At 50.2% G+C, this 19,546-nt stretch overlaps 9 protein-coding genes across 9 annotated transcripts; 3 read left to right on the forward strand and 6 right to left on the reverse strand.

Moving 5' to 3' along the window:
• Positions 1–177: 177 nt before the first annotated feature.
• Positions 178–3,330, forward strand: N7519_008457 (C-terminal helicase domain-containing protein; the record flags this gene model as incomplete). Its single annotated transcript, XM_057295233.1, has 8 exons — positions 178–472; positions 567–832; positions 939–1,117; positions 1,324–1,517; positions 2,124–2,542; positions 2,586–2,864; positions 2,917–3,028; positions 3,152–3,330. The coding sequence occupies 8 exons, from the start codon at positions 178–180 to the stop codon at positions 3,328–3,330; spliced, it is 1,923 nt and encodes a 640-aa protein (XP_057143115.1).
• Positions 3,331–3,705: 375 nt separating this feature from the next.
• N7519_008458 (uncharacterized protein) lies at positions 3,706–5,149 on the reverse strand (the record flags this gene model as incomplete). Its single annotated transcript, XM_057295234.1, has 2 exons — positions 3,706–4,488; positions 4,592–5,149. The coding sequence occupies 2 exons, from the start codon at positions 5,147–5,149 to the stop codon at positions 3,706–3,708; spliced, it is 1,341 nt and encodes a 446-aa protein (XP_057143116.1).
• Positions 5,150–5,659: 510 nt separating this feature from the next.
• Positions 5,660–6,966, reverse strand: N7519_008459 (uncharacterized protein; the record flags this gene model as incomplete). Its single annotated transcript, XM_057295235.1, has 3 exons — positions 5,660–6,441; positions 6,517–6,878; positions 6,941–6,966. 3 exons carry the CDS (start codon positions 6,964–6,966, stop codon positions 5,660–5,662), a joined length of 1,170 nt encoding a protein of 389 aa, XP_057143117.1.
• Positions 6,967–9,330: 2,364 nt separating this feature from the next.
• On the reverse strand, positions 9,331–10,631 carry N7519_008460 (putative aminotransferase; the record flags this gene model as incomplete). The annotated part of the gene is made up of 3 exons (XM_057295236.1): positions 9,331–10,045; positions 10,101–10,540; positions 10,599–10,631. 3 exons carry the CDS (start codon positions 10,629–10,631, stop codon positions 9,331–9,333), a joined length of 1,188 nt encoding a protein of 395 aa, XP_057143118.1.
• A 395-nt stretch (positions 10,632–11,026) lies between these two features.
• On the reverse strand, positions 11,027–11,423 carry N7519_008461 (uncharacterized protein; the record flags this gene model as incomplete). The annotated part of the gene is made up of 2 exons (XM_057295237.1): positions 11,027–11,290; positions 11,391–11,423. The coding sequence occupies 2 exons, from the start codon at positions 11,421–11,423 to the stop codon at positions 11,027–11,029; spliced, it is 297 nt and encodes a 98-aa protein (XP_057143119.1).
• A 445-nt stretch (positions 11,424–11,868) lies between these two features.
• N7519_008462 (putative Snf1 kinase complex beta-subunit Gal83) lies at positions 11,869–13,339 on the forward strand (the record flags this gene model as incomplete). Its single annotated transcript, XM_057295238.1, has 3 exons — positions 11,869–12,608; positions 12,661–13,237; positions 13,292–13,339. 3 exons carry the CDS (start codon positions 11,869–11,871, stop codon positions 13,337–13,339), a joined length of 1,365 nt encoding a protein of 454 aa, XP_057143120.1.
• A 548-nt stretch (positions 13,340–13,887) lies between these two features.
• kae1 (O-sialoglycoprotein endopeptidase) lies at positions 13,888–15,070 on the reverse strand (the record flags this gene model as incomplete). Its single annotated transcript, XM_057295239.1, has 3 exons — positions 13,888–14,421; positions 14,480–14,631; positions 14,719–15,070. The coding sequence occupies 3 exons, from the start codon at positions 15,068–15,070 to the stop codon at positions 13,888–13,890; spliced, it is 1,038 nt and encodes a 345-aa protein (XP_057143121.1).
• Positions 15,071–15,382: 312 nt separating this feature from the next.
• Positions 15,383–17,015, forward strand: N7519_008464 (ribosomal lysine N-methyltransferase; the record flags this gene model as incomplete). The annotated part of the gene is made up of 4 exons (XM_057295240.1): positions 15,383–15,533; positions 15,647–16,251; positions 16,307–16,328; positions 16,411–17,015. The coding sequence occupies 4 exons, from the start codon at positions 15,383–15,385 to the stop codon at positions 17,013–17,015; spliced, it is 1,383 nt and encodes a 460-aa protein (XP_057143122.1).
• Positions 17,016–17,552: 537 nt separating this feature from the next.
• On the reverse strand, positions 17,553–19,489 carry N7519_008465 (uncharacterized protein; the record flags this gene model as incomplete). Its single annotated transcript, XM_057295241.1, has 4 exons — positions 17,553–18,317; positions 18,376–18,672; positions 18,730–19,215; positions 19,331–19,489. The coding sequence occupies 4 exons, from the start codon at positions 19,487–19,489 to the stop codon at positions 17,553–17,555; spliced, it is 1,707 nt and encodes a 568-aa protein (XP_057143123.1).
• Between the last annotated feature and the right edge of the window lie 57 nt (positions 19,490–19,546).

A 19,546-nucleotide genomic window follows, 5' to 3' on the forward strand; every position in this document is an offset into this window, starting at 1 on the left:
GTCAGTCTCTTGCTTTGTTCCTCACTTTTAGATAATTGATCTACCAACAACCTCCCACACAACAATGATATCGCATCCTGGAACAAGGCCAAAAGCTGGGAGGCATTCGTGGACAGTACTCAACTGACCGACGCTGATCGCCATCGTTTGGCACTCCTCACATTACCCGCTCAGAAAATGTGGACTTCAAGCACGAGTTCACAGGCTCAGACACCCTCCTCCCGACTCTTCGACGGTGGCGTGATGCGGGAATACCCGCCGAATGGGCCTGGGGTGCAACAATGGAAAACTTTGACCCCTATACCCTATGGTGTGGAGAAACCCGCCGTCTTCGCAGTTCATACGTCTGCAAGTCTAGGGCAAGGGCTATTCGGCAGACTTGAAAATTTCTCGTCCCAAGAGCCCCTGGCTCTCTTCCCAAAACCTCTTTCCTGGTATGCGCGTGACCATTTCATCAAAACGGCGTTTGCGTGTGATTTTCCAGCAACTTGCAGACCAGAAGGTTATTCGGCCGTTGGATAAGAAGCACTATGGACATCATCAGAAACTCTTAATCGTGGATTCAGTCCCGATTAATGCCTGGTACATGGGGAAAGTTCTCCGCGCTGCCCTTGTAGACGCGAAAACGCTGCACTCCTCCCTTGACCAGCAAGAGCGATATCTGCTGGTCAAGCACTTCAATGATCCGAGGAGTGAGTTGAAAGTTCTGATAATGACTTACGATGTCGGTTCCGTCGGCCTGAATCTCCACAAAGCATGCAACTGCGTTATCCTCACTGCGCCGAGCAGAAGCTGGAGCCAAGAGGCTCAGGCAACGGGGCGCGCGCTTCGGGTATGTTAAACGTCTATTTTATCCACACCCTCTATAGCCCTCGATTCTTAGCTCTACAGAATCCTCCAAATCCGTATTGATATTGCGGTATACTAATGTTATATAGATCACTTCAGAATTCCCTCTGGTAGTCATCCGCGTGTCAACCCCAAACACCCATGATCCGTTCCGAAATGCAAAACAAGCCGACAAGGCTTGCTTGCAGCTCGCCGTGAACGCCCATGATCCGGACTTCAGATCAATGATGCTGAAGGAGTTGATCGCCATCCAGCCTGAGGTTGATAAGTGCCATGCATCGGAAGAGACTCGCCAAGCAGAAGAAGCAGAACGATGAGCATCTGGACCAAGGCCTCGCTGAGTTCCTCCGGCAATGCCAAGAGGGCCGCTTTAAGCGCTAGGGGGGCACGATCTGAGACCCCTAAATCCTGAGACTGGGGAACAAAGCGCCTCGGTTAGTAAGCGTGATCGAAAAGGAGGACAGAACTACCTAGGTACGCGATTGAAGACCCCTCCGACCAGGATAACGAGAGTTCCCCTCCCCCAGAAGATGACTCACGCGACGAAGACTACGTCGGCAACGCCACTGATGAAGGAGAATATGATGATGAAGAGGACGAACTCGCCTCTCTCCTATTCGCGGCGGAAGCTCTCTTCCAGCACGTCGGCAGCGTCCCCCAACTCCAACGTATTACGTCACTCGACCACGCCGGCCTGGTTGACTTCCGCGCCCGCTTTGTCGAAGGTGACCCACGTGTGGTTCGCGCAATGCGCGATGGTCCCAATGCCGCAGCCAAATTTCAGCCGTTTGGTTGGATCTCTCAGATTGGCCGTCGGCCGATGGGTGGTATGCAGCCGTGTATAGTAACTTGGTACGCAACGCAGTGAAGAGTCCCTTCCAGAAACCCTTTACGAAGCGCTTATCGCGGTCTGATATCCATACGACTGGGATGCCCCAGTCACCCTTTTGTAGATCATAAAACAGGCATTTGCACTTGCCCTCTGCTGCTTTTACGACGATTCCACCCTTTATGCATTGCGCTGGCGCAAGGCCAACATTTCTCACCCGGTTGACGGATAGCGCAACGGCAAAAGACCTGGTCCTTCCACTGGCGGCAAGATTCATATGCCCACCGTCGCCACATGGATGGTCTTCCGTTTCTCAATCCACAATTATTGGGACAACCTTAAGCAGGAAGCCCGTCTCGCCTTGTCCTATGTGCGCCTGACAGATGAAGGCGAGTTCCCCACGCACATCACTACGTCAACCTGACCGAGAGGGCAGAATTTTAAGACGGGGATTTCTCATCGGACGGATCCTCGGATGCATCAAATGCCTCGGAGTCAGAGAGCGACGGCGATAAAGAACCTGCAGCACCGGGGAAGGGCACTGCGCACGCTCGTGATCTCGCATCCCGGAACAAAGCCAAAAGCTGGGAGGCTTTTGTGGACCATACTCAACCGACGGATGCTGATCGCCATCGTTTGGCACTCCTAACATTACCCGCCCAGAAAACGTGGGCTGTGAAGGATCTAGACAATCCTCAGTTCTATATGATCTCACTTCGACTTATGTACAACAGAATGCGTGGGGTGAAAACTCTGCACCTCGGAACAAGCATTTACATAAACTACCATGATGATCCTTCGTTCCTTGATATCGCCAAACGTATCCTCCGAATCGACCACCCAGCGCCGCGAATCACTGGGGGAGTCCATCAAAGATATAAAGGACACTTCTTTCTATGCCGCAAAGGCCGATATCAACAAGGGAGAAGATGGATGGCTGCCAGATTCTGTCAGCGAGTATGAGGCTGCTCTGAGGTGGATTCAACAACTTGAAAAGGAGCGGGACACATATTCAAAAATGCTCAAGGGGGCATACTACCTTGGGCATATCGTTGCCGGAAGTGGCATGCATCGCACCCGGCTCGATGGGGACAACCGTCGAGTGGCCGTTGACTGGGCTCTGATAAAGATTTCGAGTAATAGAATCCACCGGCAAATTAATGGAGATCGCGTCTCTGGAAACAAGGTAAGTTGGATGTCATATGTGACTTTCCTCGGGCTAATTCATGAATTTTTAGGGGTTCCAGTACAGCAACATGCCGACCAACCCCCCATATCATGGTGGTCATGGATTCGCGCGACGGATTGAAAATTTACAAATCCGGGCGATCTACTGGCATGACAGCTTCTGTATGTCACGGCTTGGAATCTGTTAGGCTTGATCGGTTGAAAGCAAGAAGGGAGATGGATACCATCCCGTCATCACTTGAGTTAACAAGATTGCAACTTCTGAAGATTCCTTTCCATTTGCAGATGATGGAGACTCTGGGTCTTGGGTAACAAGAGTGGATGGGAAGGTTCTCCGAATATTAACCGGAGGTGATGAGCGGCAGGGAACGACCTACTTCTGCCGGATAAATGACGTGTTCGACGATATCAAAGATATCACCGGCGCAGCTGAAGTCAGAATCGCTCCGCCGCCAGTTTTGTGACTTGTACTTTGTCTGTTCTCAGGGAATGCGAGTTTGTTTACATTACTATACCCAAAATATCATGTACTAGGTAGGGTATTATCATGGCTAAAGTGTTTGGCAATACTTCCGTACTAGTGACGTAGTATCTATATCTCCTACTTGAGTGTCTTCACTTTACACCTACTAAGCGCCGAAGGGATATACGAGTCGCAATGCACGATGCAAGTGTATCATTTCAATGTCCCACCACTACTTGGAGAAATCAATAAGGTAAACTAAGCCACGGCAGAAAGGCACTGGTTATGCTTTCTAATAAAGACACATGTAAAAATGGAGAATAGGACTTCAACAACTCGTTATGCCATATGTCGGACCAGCAGCTCAAAAGTACAGTCAATCCACCCCAAAGACAGCACCCCAGTAAACGCTCACCGCGTCGCAAATTCCCTCATACGCAAGCCAACTCTGAAACTTATCCTCAAGCTCACAAGCCGTCCAAAGAATCTCCTCCCAAAACCCCTTCTCAACATCAACCCTACCATTAAACCCCCGTACAACATCAACCGGCAATGTCCAAGCCCGCGTATACTCACCCTCATCCGTATACGTAGGGTTAACCTCATGGATCTCAAACACAGTAGCAGGATTGAACTTTGGGAAGTTGGCATGGATGAAAAATACATCTGGCGCGGGTGCATCATCGCCTCTGACACGCCATATCCCACGACTAGTCGAGGCGAAGTCCTGAGCTGGATCGAACTGCGCCATTGCAGAACCGGCCAAACCGCTGCGGGTTTCATGCCCGAGGGCGCAGATAGACTCGCTGACCTGGTAGAAGGACTCTTGCATGGCCGTCGCGGCTGCGACGAAGGTCTCCTTATCGCCTTCGCCGGCTGCGCCCTGTGAAAGCAGCGGATAATAATGCGAGGAACCGTGGTAGTTGTAGTATGTTGTTAAGAGGAGGGTTCGAAGATGTGATCTCTTAGAGAGGAGGACTTCGCCCGATTCTGTTGATTGGCGTAGGTCCATTGGTGGGGGTGGGTAGTTTGCAATATCGTAGAAGAGCGGGGAAACAGATGAAGCCCAGAAATCGGGCCAGGTGAGCATTCTCTTTGAGAGGAAGGGCTCGGTCGTGAAGAGATGTTCTGGTTTCTGGAGGGGGGAAGGCGTCTGCGTCTAGGAAGAGGAGGTCCTCGAAGGACGAGAAGAGCATTGCGAAGGGCTTGAATTGGTATTTCCCGATTCGGGCTGGGGCGGAAATGAGAATACGGGATAGTACTATGCACCGCGCGTCCAGGGAGGGGAGGACTATGTCGCATATGTACTCTTCGTACTCGTCTTCGTCGGAGAGGAAGACTTCCATTGGGAGGGTGGAGCCGGTTCGGCGGAGCATGCGGAGGGATATCACTAGCACTGGGAGGTACGTCCCTCCTGCTGTTGAAACTATGCCTTTTGTGCCCGGGAGGTAGGGGAGATCGGGTGGGGAGTTGGCGATTGTATTGACGAACCCGGTATGCGCTTCTTTCATTGTTGTGACGTCTTCTTCTGGAATGTAGAGTGTATCTGGGCGTGGTGGTGCATTGCGGGCATTGAAGCCTTCTGTGGACGCCTTTTCGTATTCGATGATAGGCTCTGTGTCTGGCGCATACTTTTCTAGCAGGGCGTGGAATTCCCGCCAGAATTGGCGATGTGAGGGTGTCAGGTCTGTGATGGCCTGTGGAGACGAGAGATTGGGGAGGTAGGCTTCGAGATGTCTCAATATTGTCCAGGTGAGAAAGATAAGGAGCATCAATGCTGCAAATAGCGTTCGTATGCGCAAAAAAGATCGCGGGATCATCGTGGAGTGTCTCGGATGTCAGTCTACTTCCCCACAGAAGCTCGGATAAGATCGACGCCAATGACGTCGATGGTTCAGGTACCCGTGGACCTTCAATGAATGATATATTCGCATATCATATAAACAAAGATAATGTCAATGAAAGCCTGAGGTTTGCAGAATGTAAACTTTGAAGATTATCCCTTGGTTGCACAGACCCCTTGTTCTCGACAACCATAAGCCTCTATACGGCAACCTACCTACAACCCATAGGAGAGCAAATCTTTCTATTGGGCTCTACGTATGGTGTTGACAAGCCTCGTTCCTTAACGGGTAGACTGACGTCTTTCATATAAGCACCATATAAACAAGTACAGATCGTGTTTAGTGGCCATTAATATAGCAATATATCAAGTCTCCAGCTGGAGATATTGCCTAAAAATGAGAACCGGGCAAAGAATAAGAACTCAATAAGTAATCCATTGGACATTAGCTGTGTACTACCTAGGTACATTGGTCTCCATGTCAACTTCAAATCTGATATGTGTAAGCCGGAAACCCCCGTGTCGGTCCATGCCTAGCCTCCTCCCTCAGAGCCTTCAACTCTTTATCTTTCTCTGCACTTTCCGCCTTCAACTCCTCATTTTTATGAGTAAGATATTCAACCCTCTTAAACGCCGTTGCGATGGTCGTCAGCTTCCGAGCAAGCTTATGCGACAGATCAACCACAAACTCTCCTCCCTCGGTGATAAGTTCGTCCAGATCCTCACCAACCAGAGTGGTGTACCGCAGCGCCACAAACTGGGATAGCAAGTTCCTCGCATCATCAACCGTACTGGTGGTTTTGTAGATCAATCGGATTGCATCCACCAAGTACGGGAATGGGGCCTTGTCTGTTTGCTCCAGAGCAACAAGAACCTGGGCCAGACGATTCAAGGCAAATTGCTCCAGTTTCGCGAAGTCGAGTTGACTTGCGAAGGAATAGACTTTCGCGTGGAGATAAATCTCCGCGGCCGTGTTTCCCTCGGTTTCTTGTTCGGGCTCTTCTTCATCTTGGTCTTGCTTTTCGTGGTCTGCGACCTTTTGGGCCGAGTCGTGCTCTGTTGCCAGAGTGACCCCATCGCAGTATTCCAAAGGAGTCAGAGGTCGGTCATTAAGGTCGCACTCTGATAGGGCCTGGGTTGGTGGAGAGTCTGGAGCTAGGGAGGGCTCTGCAACTGGTGACAGTGACCTTGCACGTGGACGAAACATTGGGGTTGGTGACTGTGGCCATGAAGCTTGCGGCTGTGGGCTATCAGGTGGTGACGGTTGTTCTGCGTGGTTGATTTGGTATTAGTGTTTCGATCCTTTTTGATGATGAGAACGGATGATGCAAGAGGGTTTATTACCGTCTTCTTCATCCGCTTCGTCTGCCTCATCTACCATTACTTCTTGTTCTTCCTGCTCTGGTTCTTCTTGTTCCTCTCCATCTTGCGCTGGGGCCTCTTCCCCCGCATCTGCCTCACCATCTTCAGCTGTCACAGAGGTCGCTTGAGGTGCTTGATAGCCTCCACTGTAAAGGAAACTCAATACACAATCAATGGTTTGCTCATCAAAACCACTCCAATCAATGGCCTCCTCATATTCGTCAGTTGAGGCCTTCAGTCGGGCATCGAATGCGGGGTGGACCTCGAGTGTACCACGGTGGACATAGTAAACGCGCTCGTCACTACCCACGACGATCTTGACTGGCGGCTTCGCAAAAATCGACCTGTTTGAAGTTAGCAAGAATCAGCGAGGTCGTAAATAGACCATAGTCTTGTGTGGATATACTTGGAGGTCTTCGAGTCGGACGACATGGTTGAAAATTCAAGGACGGACAAAGGAGAAAATATAAAAGACGTCCCTAGAGAAAGTTAAGACGATCAGGAAGTAAATGTTACGATGTTTAAGTAGGGAATCCCAGAGCACAGTCCTGATAAAACCAGCCAATAAGTCCTTGGCAGGTGCTTTTGACAATGCAGTGAGACCCAATCTATTTTGAAAGTAGGGCGACCTCTAGCAGGCGTAAACGTGGGCTCACTAGGCTGTCGCATTCTCTACATATGTACATATGTACACAGTCAACCGGCATATATACATCGCAGTCCATTGCAGGCCTTTGCAGCTACCTCTATTAATGTGGCCAGGGCTTCAAGGTTACAAGACATACAAGTACCTACGTATGTACTTATGTACATTTTACATTTTTCCTATTATCATCCACTTGAGGCAACCAAAACAAATTCTATTATTTCCTCCGTGCAGTTCTCGGCTACACTATGGCCCTTAGCAGCGAATGGTCACCGGATGGCGCTGGTAGAATCGACTTTGGACTTGATAGCGCTAGGGAATTGAGACCCTTCGAGAAGGCGATTGACTACGTGACCATTGCCAGAGATTCACGAGTATAACTATGCTGATGTCCGTTTTGCTTTGATTCTGGTTATAATACTAACATGGGGGGAAGAGATCCAAAAAAGACATACAATATCTGAGAATAATACTAAAAAGACTACTAAAAAGACTATAAGCGACATCATCATAATTAAGAATATTTAAACATTGGGAGTATCCAGAAATGCCGAAATATGACTGGAGCGGATACTTCCAAGGTTAGCTCGGGAAATTGTGGGAACTGCTCTCTTCCTCTTCTTCTTCTTCTTCTTCTCGACTTCTTTACTTCTCTTCTCTATATTACCTGCATTTATCATACATTTAATTAGCCATGTCAAGCCATCGAATTGGCAAAGATAGCTCCATTCCCCAAAGAAGGCGAGATGGCTGCACAGAATGTCGCCGCAAAAAAGTCAAAGTAAAGAACTTCTTGCTGGCCAACTGAACGTCGCTAATAAAATATCTAGTGTGACCTGAAGAAGCCTATCTGCTTGCGCTGCACTCGGTTTCCCAAAGAGTGCAAATATGATATTAATATCATCAACCGGAATGTAGTCACTCACACAAGGCCAAGTGAAGCGAATCGTCGCAATGAGAACGTCAGCCAGAGCCTAAACCCTATCGCTCATCAGCCTGTTCTAAACCTATCACCATTTCTATCATCAAAAGAATCTCAATTTTTCATGCATATATTTAACACTGAGACTGCTCCGCGGCTGTTCCCCGCAGCCCCAGCGCTCTTCCTGCAAAGAATCATTGCATCTTCCTTGGAGTCACCCCATCTTCTCTATGCTCTCCTCGCATCTGCTTGCAGTCACCACAGCCGACTCGTCCAAGACACAGGACCAAATTCAAGGGTGTCCTGCTTGAGGTTTACGAACTTGTCAATTTCCAGTCTGCGCTCTGCTCTCAGTGAAACGGATGCAACACTGACAGCGGAGACTGTCACAACGGCGATGGCTCTGTGCACTAACGATGTGTGCAATGGGAATATGCAGACATGGCGGACTCATCTTGGTGGGGTAATGCGTCTTTTAGGTGCCTTTCTGGATAGTCAAGGAACACCGCGCATTGCTGACCCTTACATTCAATGCTTAGTCAAATGGTTCACGACAATGGATGTTCTCGCGGGATTATCGGGATTGGGTACTAGTGGTATGATGAGCTCTGACACTAGGCTACTGGATAGGTCTTTTGATCTGTTAACCCCGCATGTCGACGATATATGTGGATACTCCTTGAAGTTGGCTCCGCTGCTTGCGCGGCTATCTCAATTGCTGCAACGCCAATGCCACACTGGCCCTGGGATGCAACAAGATATCTTGGCAGAAGCTCGAAGGCTTGAGATCGAGATTCTTTCCCTTGTTGAGTGCAGTGTTTCTGGTGGAGATTCTATTGAGCTGAAGAGTACACATCTTGCCTTTGTTCACTCTGCTTTATTACATCTCCATCGGCGAGTCCAAACACTTCCAAGGAACCATGAGACGGTGAAAGAGGACATCAGGAATATCATAGCCGCAGTGGAAGATATCCCACCCTTCTCTTCTGCGAATATATTGATCCTTTGGCCTATGTTCAGTGTTGGCTGTGAAACCGACGACACCAATGAACGTGAGTTTATCCACAATCGGATGGGCGACATGCAAAGTCTTGGAATGGGAAACTTTACAAGAGCGCGAGAGCTTCTGACTAAGTTCTGGGCATCCAAAACATCCTTGCCTTGGGACATCTATTTTGCGGATCTTGGATTGGAATTGGTGCTATTCTAGGTGATCCGAGTGCCCTCATCAAGCCAGTGGCAACTTCTCATACTTATCACGCATGAACTGTCTCAGAGTATTCAGTCCATCAACTATCACCTGGTTTTCCTGGACGTAGCCCAGTCGCACATATCCACGGAAGTCCACACCACCGCCGAAGCACTGGCTTCCAGGGACCAGCATCACCCCGGTCATTTCCTGGAGTCGCTGGCAAAATACGACATCGTCAATTGCTCTGCCTTCCCTGTCAACAAACTTGATGAACGCAGTCGTTCCAGCCTTTGGCTTTGTCCACTTCATAGCCCAGTTGTGCTCTTCAATGAATGTCTCAAGGATTTCGAGATTCTGGCGGGACAGGCGAAGATTGCGCTGCAACAAGTTTTCCACGCATGGACTGGACAAGGCATGAGCGGCCACGCTATCATCGATCTGGCCAACCGAGATGAGAGTATAATCACGAGCAGAGGCACAAGCTTCGATAATCTCAGGATTTGGCGAAGCAATCCAACCCAGTCGGATCCCAGCCAAGCTGAAAGCTTTGGACATGGAGCCCGTTGCGATAACATTCTCATACCCGAATTCAAGAATAGACGGAGGAACTTCTTGCTCAGAGCCGAGAGAATGGAACAGAGGTCGATAAACCTCATCAGAATGAATCAGGATACCATGCTCGCGCGCGATATCAACAATCCCCTGCAATTCCTCACGACGAAGAATCGCCCCAGTGGGATTCTGGGGATTACTATAGACTGCAGTCAGTAAAAATCCAGTCAATATCCACCAAAAGCCATACATACTTCAAAATAATCATCGTCGTGTTCGGCCTAATCAAAGACCTCAACTTCCCCAAATCCATCTCCCACCCATTCCCCTCTTCCGACCGCCACAGACTAACCTCCGCCCCGAAAGACTCTGGAACAGAGTATAATTGCTGGTACGTCGGATATTGACAGATAACATGATCTTCCGGCCCGACGTGAGTATAAAGCGCCAAGAAATTAGCCTGGATGGCACCGTTTGTGACGAGGACGCGATCGGCAGATAGAGATTGCGAATACAATTTTGCGATGTTGGTTCTCAGTGCCTCGGATCCCCGGATTGCGCCGTAGACTTGCTTCTGTGTGTAGTCTACCAGATCCTTTTTCGGGGATAGGGCTAGTAGGTCATTGAGGGAGATGGATGCACAGCATGTTTCGGCCAGGTTGTGTTTTGCACTGGTTTCGTAGAGGTCCATCCACTTTTTGATGTTAGTTTCTATCTAAATAGGTAGGTTGATTGGTTTTGGAGCTGTGTACTTGTTCCACTGCGAACGCGTTGATTCGGACCATTTTGTGCTGGGCTTGGTGTTGTAAAGAGGGCAGTTTGCGTATGAAGGAAGGATATAGAATTTTGAGACTCGGATAGTTTTTGAGGATTTTATATACATCGACCTCGCATCTTTGGAGACTTGATGTGGATGATGTGATTGGCTGGATCGCATATGTGTCCCAATTAGGCAATATTGCGGCCCTGGCCCACCGGACCACGAAGTCGGTGTATATTGTCTATCTACCGGTAGACATTTCTGTTTCAAGCGGAATATAATGTCGTGCAAAGATTGGATAGGTCGCCTCCATTACCTAGCTGGATTCTTGGCAGCTTAATGACAGGTTTGCGTTTAGCCCGCCATGGATGGCAGGTTCAATTGCATCTTATTATGATATTATGCACTAGTATCTGTATATCAACCTGACTCGTGGCTGTTCTCTTCCTCCTCCAAGATCGTCGAGTAGGGTAGGAACTTGCGATCCTCCGTCTGCGCTTCTAGGTAGTCGAAGGATGGTTTCTGAGGTTCAGAATCTAGAAGCTCCTGTTTTACACGAGGCCGCCGTGGCTCATCCGACTCTTCAATTTGCAGGACTTGTGATATGGTACTGCCGGTGAAATGTAGGACCATGCCTATAGTGGCTCCGACAAGCACCGCCCCGGTCATGAAGTAGATGAATGCCTATTAGAGCTTAGTAAATGTGCCACCAAGGAGCTACGATATGGACACATGTGATAGCATAAATGCTGTCTCATACATACCTCTAACTTAATGAGGATACGCAGTGGAAGCAGAGCCAGGTATAAGACGACATGTCCGATGTAGATCACTGGCGATGCGAGGAAGAGAAGGGTTGACAACAAAGTAGGACAGTAATTGGATTGTAAAGCCAAGAACGAGCAACAGAGGGTATTTCACGATCGATACCCAGCCCATGATTATTATGAAGCTATGTAGCAAAACAATGTATGCATCTTGACTCTGTTATGATATCCAAGTAACACGCGCCGCGGTCCAGCTGCCAAGCCCTAAGCCCTATATTACCGGATTGGGCTTCCGGCGTCATCAGCGTCTACTGTACTTTGACAATGTGAGTACATCAATCGACTTTGATTACTGCCCACCGCCAATTCTTACTTTTGAGCTAGCATCGGAAGTGTCTTTCTTCAACCCGCCATTGTGACTTCGTTCGACCACCCTCTTTCCCCAACTCGCAGCAAAAGCTCGGCCTAAAGTCATCTCACCTATCCCCGCCTTCGATGGGCAACAACCCTTCCAAAGGCCCGGTGGGCGACGCGTCGCCGGCCCATGCCCACCACAGCTCTACAAGCGACCGAAAGGTCGCCCGTCGATCATCCATTAATACAATCTCGGGCCCAAAGGCCACAGCGGCTGATCCCTCAGCTACAAAGGAGACAGCCGCTGGGCACTCGGCAGGATACCAAGGGTCCGTGCAAGAGCGTCTACAATCCCGAAATGTTCCCGAGTCAGCGCCTAAGAACATAGAGAAGGCTCCGGCACCAGATACACGTCGATCTGAGCCTTCCGCAATTAAGGATATCCCATCCCGCGACCACTCCAACCCGGTCCAAGTCCCGATCTCGCGCAATGTCCCGGGGCGCGATCCTGTGGCACCATCGGCCCCGCCCCTCAACTCGTACTATAGCGCATCGGCACACCTACAACATCCACCGCGCTTGCCATTGCCAATTGGCGATGCTAACACCACACCCGGATCGCCTGTTGCCGGCCCTGAGGACTCGCATATCCAGTCGCTTCCCGCGGATCGGCTCTTAGATGAACGGATGGATCCAAGTACTCTGGCTTCAGGTCATATAACCATCGAAGAGGAGGAGTTGCTTGATGAGCTCCAGCCATACACCATCAGTGGCGCGGGCAAGGCCGTCCCGGTCGTTATCGAGTGGACAGCTCCTGCACAGAAGGTCTATGTTACTGGAACTTTTGTTAACTGGGAGAAGAAGTTCCGTCTGCACAGGAGGTTGGTTAAATGACTAGGTTGATATTCTCGAGACTCGACTAATACTCGATAGTGAACAAAATCCGTCCGTTATGTCTGCTACTCTGAACCTTCGACCTGGCACGCACCACTTGAAATTCATTGTTGATGGGACAATGCGCGCTGCGGACAGTCTTCCGACTGCCGTCGACTTCACTAATCATCTGGTCAACTACATTGAAATAAGTGCAGATGATGCTCATGACAAGGACTCGGGTGTTCCGTCCGGAGCTCACACTCCACACACATTGCCGGATGCCTCTAAGCAGGATCCAGGAGATACCGAGGCCCACCCTCTAGGAAAGGAAGAAGGCGAGGAAGAGGTTCCACCCGGTGATTTCGGTGATGCCATTCCTCAATTCCTCGCCGATCTAGATAAGGAAGAAGATAGCCCGGCCTATGTCCAGGCCGCCAATGTCATTGGAGACACGGCTACCCCTCCCAGTCTGCCTCTATTCTTGGGCAAGTCAATTCTCAATGGCACAACTCCCATGAAAGACGATAGCAGCGTCTTGAACTACCCGAACCACACTGTCCTCAACCACCTCGCCACGAGCAGTATCAAGAACGGTGTCCTGGCTACAAGTGTGACAACCAGGTATAAAAGAAAAGTAAGTTACTGGTCTCTGCACTTTTCGTGGATTGACTAATCTCGTGTTCTGCAGTATGTCACGACTATTTTGTACAAACCGACTGGCGATATCACGGAATGAGCCATGTCCGAACATATCGGCGGTTTTTCATTGCATACAGACATTCTTTTGCCGAATACTGCCTCGGACCTGTTGTGGTCTGTTCGATCTGCAGAGATAAAAAGATCTACAAGCAATTTCCTGCCTTGTCCGACTCATTGACCCTCGCCAGCCTGCTTCCTGTCTGTCCAGTTTCCTCGTTCATAATGGCAACTAGATCCTACTACTAGATCGCCCAGTCATTGACTACAACCAGCACACATGAATGTGCGTTTAACGATCCGTCTCAGTGAGGAGATGACCACATATTGCATATTTTCTCAGGCGTTACTTGTTGGGTGTTGGGAGAGGGATTGGGATTGATCATGGGCAAATGATACAGTTGTACAGGCGCTTGGATTTATGCAGGAATATTACAAATGTCTTGAACCCCCACTTGGGATGAGTGGTGAATGTTGAATAACTTTTTCCAAATTTATCTAACGGAATTCAAAAGGATATCAGATCTGACTCGCTCAATTCATAACACATAATATATATAATTTTTGGGTTCAGACAAGACATCGATATCAATCCCGCCACTTCACAAACACTTCGTCTGTACGGAAGCGCTGGGTACAAGTACTCTCACTCAGAGGGGTCCGGAATCCGGTCCCGTATGCCAGCATACCAGCCTGTGCAATCATAATCCCGTTATCGATGCAGAACCGCTCATCCGTGGCATAGACACTTCCACCGCGATCCCGTGCCATGATACCCATCATCTCCTGCAAACGCTCATTCGATCCAACACCACCAACAATAAGAACCTGCTTCGATCCAACATGCGCCATTGCGCGCTCGGTGATCTCAACAAGCATTGAAAAGACAGTTTCCTGGAGGGAGAAGCACAGATCTGCGCGTGTGGGCTTGCTTTCCAATGACTCGTCCGCAGCGGTAGTAGAATCAGCCGTTTTCTGCTCGTCTTCTCGCGCCTTCTCTTCCCCGCCTAGCCCCCATTGCTTAGCGAGCCCATCGATCGCAGCCAGGATCCCGGAGAATGAACAGTCCATGCCCTTCACGACATAGGGTAGATCGACTAGCTGCTTTCCTTGCTTCGCTAGCTGTTCAATGTTATATCCCGGCGCTGGGTCGTTGGAGATGTGCAATGTGCGCGCGAACCGGTCTCAGACAGTCCCCTACTGCCATATCGAGGGTCTCGCCGAAGATGCGATACCGCTGCGAGCTGTATGCAATGACTTGTGTGTTACCACCGGAGACGTATAGGACGACTGGGTTTGTTGCGCCGGTAATGAGTCGGCCCATTTCGATGTCTGGAGATTCACATTGTCAGCGGTTTGTTCGAGTTCCAACTCCAAATAGCAGGCACTGTCTATAGCAGTGTGTGTGTGTATACGTACGTCCAACACAGTGGTTTACTCCGACTAGCTCTTTGCCCCAAAGCAGACTCAACATCCGCGCGGCGATCACCACACTCTGTAGCGGGGCACCCATTCCGGGTCCTTTGGTGAAACAAATGCAGTCCACATCATCGACGGTGACCTTCGCTTCTTTGAGAGCTTGCTTTACCAGCTTCACAACCCATGATCGGTGGTGGCGCGCTGTATCCTTGGGTAGGAAGCCCTCGCCTGGCGGGGAGACATAGGTGTGTCTGATATTGGCGAGGACCTGCGGGGGACTACCATCCTTGGGATGCAGCATGATGCCGATACCCAATTTGTTGGCGGAGCCTTCCATGCCAATTGCGATCATGATGGGCGGTATTTCAAGGTACCAATGAGAGTGTATCAGTTGAAAGCCAATAGAATCATACGCAATGTATGAGACCTCTGAAGTCTATGATTTTCGTTATCGTTATCGGCGTTAAAAGCGGCACCCGTCGGTTGGCCCAAACTAAGCCCGAGCTACCCTTCTCGACTTTAGTTTGCATACTCCCGACTCTCTTCTTCTTTCCCCTCTTCTCCATTATATTTTCTTCTTCCCTACTGGTATCCACTTCATTTCTTCCTTCATTTTACACCCTCCTTATACTCCTCCTTTCCCTCCCGAGGGATCTCCCCCGTCATGTCTTCGACAGCCCACTTCCCCGACGCCGAGGGCTTTCAACAACAGTCTGACAACTTCATGTCATGGTTGCAAGCCAGCCCCGGTGTGCAGCTCAACCCCAAACTCAGACTCGCAGATCTTCGAGCCACTGGAGCGGGTCGTGGTGTTGGTAAGTGTCCAAAAAATCTATTCTCCAACCACACAAAAACGTCTACGGAGTCTTCCCAAAATGAGAGTCCTATAATTGTCATAGCCAGTCACTAATATATTACTTGGCTCTAGTGGCACAAAGCAACATCTCGGAAGGTGAAGAACTATTCTCGATTCCGCGCGCCATGGTCCTCACCGTGCAGAACTCAGAGCTGAGGACCCTGCTCGGGGAGAATCTAGAGGAGCAGATGGGTCCGTGGCTCTCCCTGATGCTGGTCATGGTGTATGAATACCTGCAAGGAGAAAAGTCGAGATGGGCTCCGTATTTCCGAGTTTTGCCTTCTCGTTTCGACACCCTGATGTTTTGGTCGCCTGCCGAGTTGCAGGAGCTGCAGGCTAGCACTATTGTTGAGAAGATTGGTCGTTCAGGCGCCGAGGAGTCGATTAGGAACTCCATCGCTCCTATTTTGGCAAAGAGGCCGGATCTCTTCCCTCCTCCTCAAGGTCTTGCGTCTTGGGAGGGCGATGCTGGTGATGCTGCCCTTATCCAAGTGGGCCATATCATGGGGTCCCTCATTATGGCCTATGCCTTTGACATCGAGAAGTCTGAGGATGATGATGACGAGGGAGAGGCTAACGATGAGAGTTACATGACTGATGACGAAGAGGAGGAGCAGCTCCCTAAGGGTATGGTCCCGCTCGCGGATCTGCTTAACGCTGATGCGGACCGAAACAACGTGAGTTTGGATACGATATTTTTCTTCGGCCCTAAGTCTAACCCTCTTCCATTAGGCCCGTCTCTACCAGGAAGAAGGTGCCCTAGTCATGAAGGCAATCAAGCCAATTCAACAAGGCGAGGAAATCTTCAACGATTACGGAGAGATCCCCCCGCGCAGATCTCCTCCGCCGATACGGCTATGTGACCGATAACTACGCTGTTTACGACGTGCTTGAGCTATCGTTGGAAACCATCTGCGAAGCCGCAGGACTTCCCAACGCAGATGTCGAATCCCAGCCCCGACTTGAGTTCCTCGCAAGCCTCGACATCCTCGATGACGGCTATGTAATCCCCAGGCCTGTGAACGCCAACCCGTCTTTGCAAGACATACTGCCAGCCGAGTTGGTGGTTCTTCTGGCTACGCTGACTCTCTCCGCCGAGGAGTTCAAGCAGCGTGTGTCCAAGGACAAGGCTCCTAAGCCGGTCTTGGACGCCAATTCGACCGCTATCTTGATCAAGGCGCTGCAAAAGCGACAGGAGCAATACGCTACGTCCCTGGCCGATGACCTCCAACTTAGGGCTTCGCTTTCTCCGTTGCCCGAGACTGGTGACGTGGATGAGGGGGCTCGTCGCGTACGGATGGCCTTGCAGGTTCGCATTGGCGAGAAGGAGGTCTTGCAGGCTGTCTTGGGCATGCTGCAGCCCGCTACTTCTAATTCATTGAAACGTTCCGCCAACGGCGATGATGGCGAATCGCGCCAGTTCAAGACGCAGAGGGTGTGAAAAGCCCTTTGCTCTTGCGTCTATTTACTACGGCCGATATCAGTCTGTTCTACTGAACCCCAACAGAGCCAAAAGAAAAGTGCTTCTTGCGAGTGATTAAATTGTTTTAGATTTTCTGAATGTTTTTGAGCCTTTTTCTTTGCCCTCCCATTCATCGCTTGCATCATAACTTCGGTTATCCATCATACAAAGGCTGCCCGACACCAGCCAACACCACCGAGATTCGGGAGAAAAAAAGATACTATGTACACTAACAAATGCAGACGCGCTCAGCCACGAATGGCTAGCACCTGCGTCGAAACGAAATGTCGAGGAAGAGATGTGTGAGAAGGTGGGTGGAAACGCGGCGGGAAAAAGAAGAGAAACAGGGCATCAAACCAGCCAGCCCGCGGAAATCATCGAAACATGAGGGAGTACTAAAACTACAGTGTGGTAAAAGGGGGAGGGGAGACAAGGAAACGAAGGGATGAGAAAAACAGCGCCACGAAGAAAACGCCCGCCAAATGCTGTGAAAGAGAAAAAGGGGAAAAGAGTCGTTCAGGTCTCTGACACCGCCACAGCACCTGGTCCGAGATTCGACCCCATGGAGCCTGGGTGTTGACCATTTTGCTCCAGCAGTCGTCGCTGAGCCTGTGCTTGGGCTGCCTGTGCTTGCGCCTGCGCATGAGCCTGGGCAGCCACTGCAGCCTGTTCGCGCGCCTTGGCCATGGTGATAGCCCGGTGCTGCATGATTTGAATGCTGTACGCATCGGTATCATAATCGTACTCATCGTCGGAATCTTCTTGGTCGAACTTGAATCGGTCGGCCTTGATTGGGTCCATCTCGACTTTACGGGCTCCCATGTTTCGACGATCGATCATCAACCGGCCACCACGTCCAATTCGTCGTCGGAAAGATGGCATACGGTGTGGTTCGTCGTGCAGTTCCACGGCGTGCGATGCAAGCTTGTCTCTGGAGAAGAGCGGGCTAGTGACGTCTAAGGAAGTATCCATATCACCAGATGATTCTGACGATGGAGGGGTGGGCAACTGTGCCGTGAATGCGGGTCGGAAGGTAGCCACATCGAATGTCCTTTCTGGAGAAGGAGAGAGTGGTGCACGGGTGTGATCCACGTATCCCTCGTTCCACTTGATGTGCTTCGTGATGTTCTGCTTGATATCGCGCAGAATCTCGTTCTCTTTCTCGGCCTGGACGTCCTCCAGTAGCTGCAAATCCTCTGCGCCCTGCCCAGCTTTGAGGGGCATGCGCAGTTGAGGAGCATTGGGACGTTGAGGCGGCATATCGAGCACTCTCTTTTTCGGCTATGGGGTGAACGGTTAGCATATGCATATATTGAGCGATCACAATGCCCATGCTTACCTTTTGGTTGATGAGGTCCTCATCATCGTCCTTGATGTTGAGCTTGCGCTTCATCTCCTTGACCTCAGCACGTTGCTTGAAGAGCTGTCGCTCCATGGACAGCATTTCCCTCCGAGCAATTTCGCGCTGGCGCACCAAAGCAACGAGCTCGCGAGCATCTTCCAGCTCTTTGCGAAGACGTCTAAGCTTTTCGGCACTCTGCGCATCTCTACCACGAGTCTTGCGGATCTGGCGAACCTCGCGTCTACGGAAACAGACAAATGGATCACTGTCGTCGGTGTCTTGGCCAGTCTCGAACTGCGGAGATTGAAGTTAGTGATGTTGCATGGCCAATGGCATGGGACAATAACGTACCTTGAGCTGCGGTACGAGTGCGTTATTTTGAACAGCCATCCGACGCGACTTCCAGTGCTCATATATTTCCTTGGCAAAAATCTTCATGGGATCTTCTAACGTGGCATCCATCATGTCTTGCATATCTGCAAAGGATAACACCGGGGGATTATCAATCGATGCGTATGGCTGCTTCATCTGCGCCGTCTCCTCAAAGAAATTCATGACCTCCTCAAAGATATCCTCTGTGCAACGACCAGCAGATGGATCGCGCTTCTGGTTCATGATCTTGAGGAAGACATCATCTTCCTCTGTCATATTGTAGGGGCATCCGCAACAATCCTCGACGGTCGAGGAGAAGCGAATGTACGTCGCAGGTTGCGAGAAGATGGGAGGATAGAGTTCGTCATATTGAAGAATACTGAGAATGGTCTCGGGAGTAGGGATGTGTGCCTCATTTACTTTGCCCTGGGCAGTGGCATTAATTGCGCGTTGCAGGTGAATTTCCTAAGACGATCCGAGGTCAGCGCGAGTCGTTTTATATTGGGGTGAAAATTTCGTGTCATTTTGGCGATACTGTCACGTGACTGGGATAGGGATGAGGCTAAAATTAGTGACTCACCGACTCCTCGGCCTTTTCGACGCCGGTTTCGATCTGCTGTAGAGAGCTTTGGATTTCATCGTCGATGGCATCGATCTCTGACTCCCGGACAACGGGGATGGATGCCTTGGAGGTGAGCTTTTTAGGGCGCGTCCTCCCCAGGCCCCCGTACCGAGTCATGACGTCGGGACGCGCAATAGAGCAACGACCATGGGCGGGGACGGGGTAAGATGGGAA

This window comes from Penicillium mononematosum (genome assembly GCF_028829835.1).
Source record: "Penicillium mononematosum strain IBT 11891 chromosome Unknown utg000005l:1.0-9366267.0:1.0-9372171.0, whole genome shotgun sequence".
NCBI classification, from domain to species: Eukaryota; Fungi; Ascomycota; class Eurotiomycetes; order Eurotiales; family Aspergillaceae; genus Penicillium; species Penicillium mononematosum.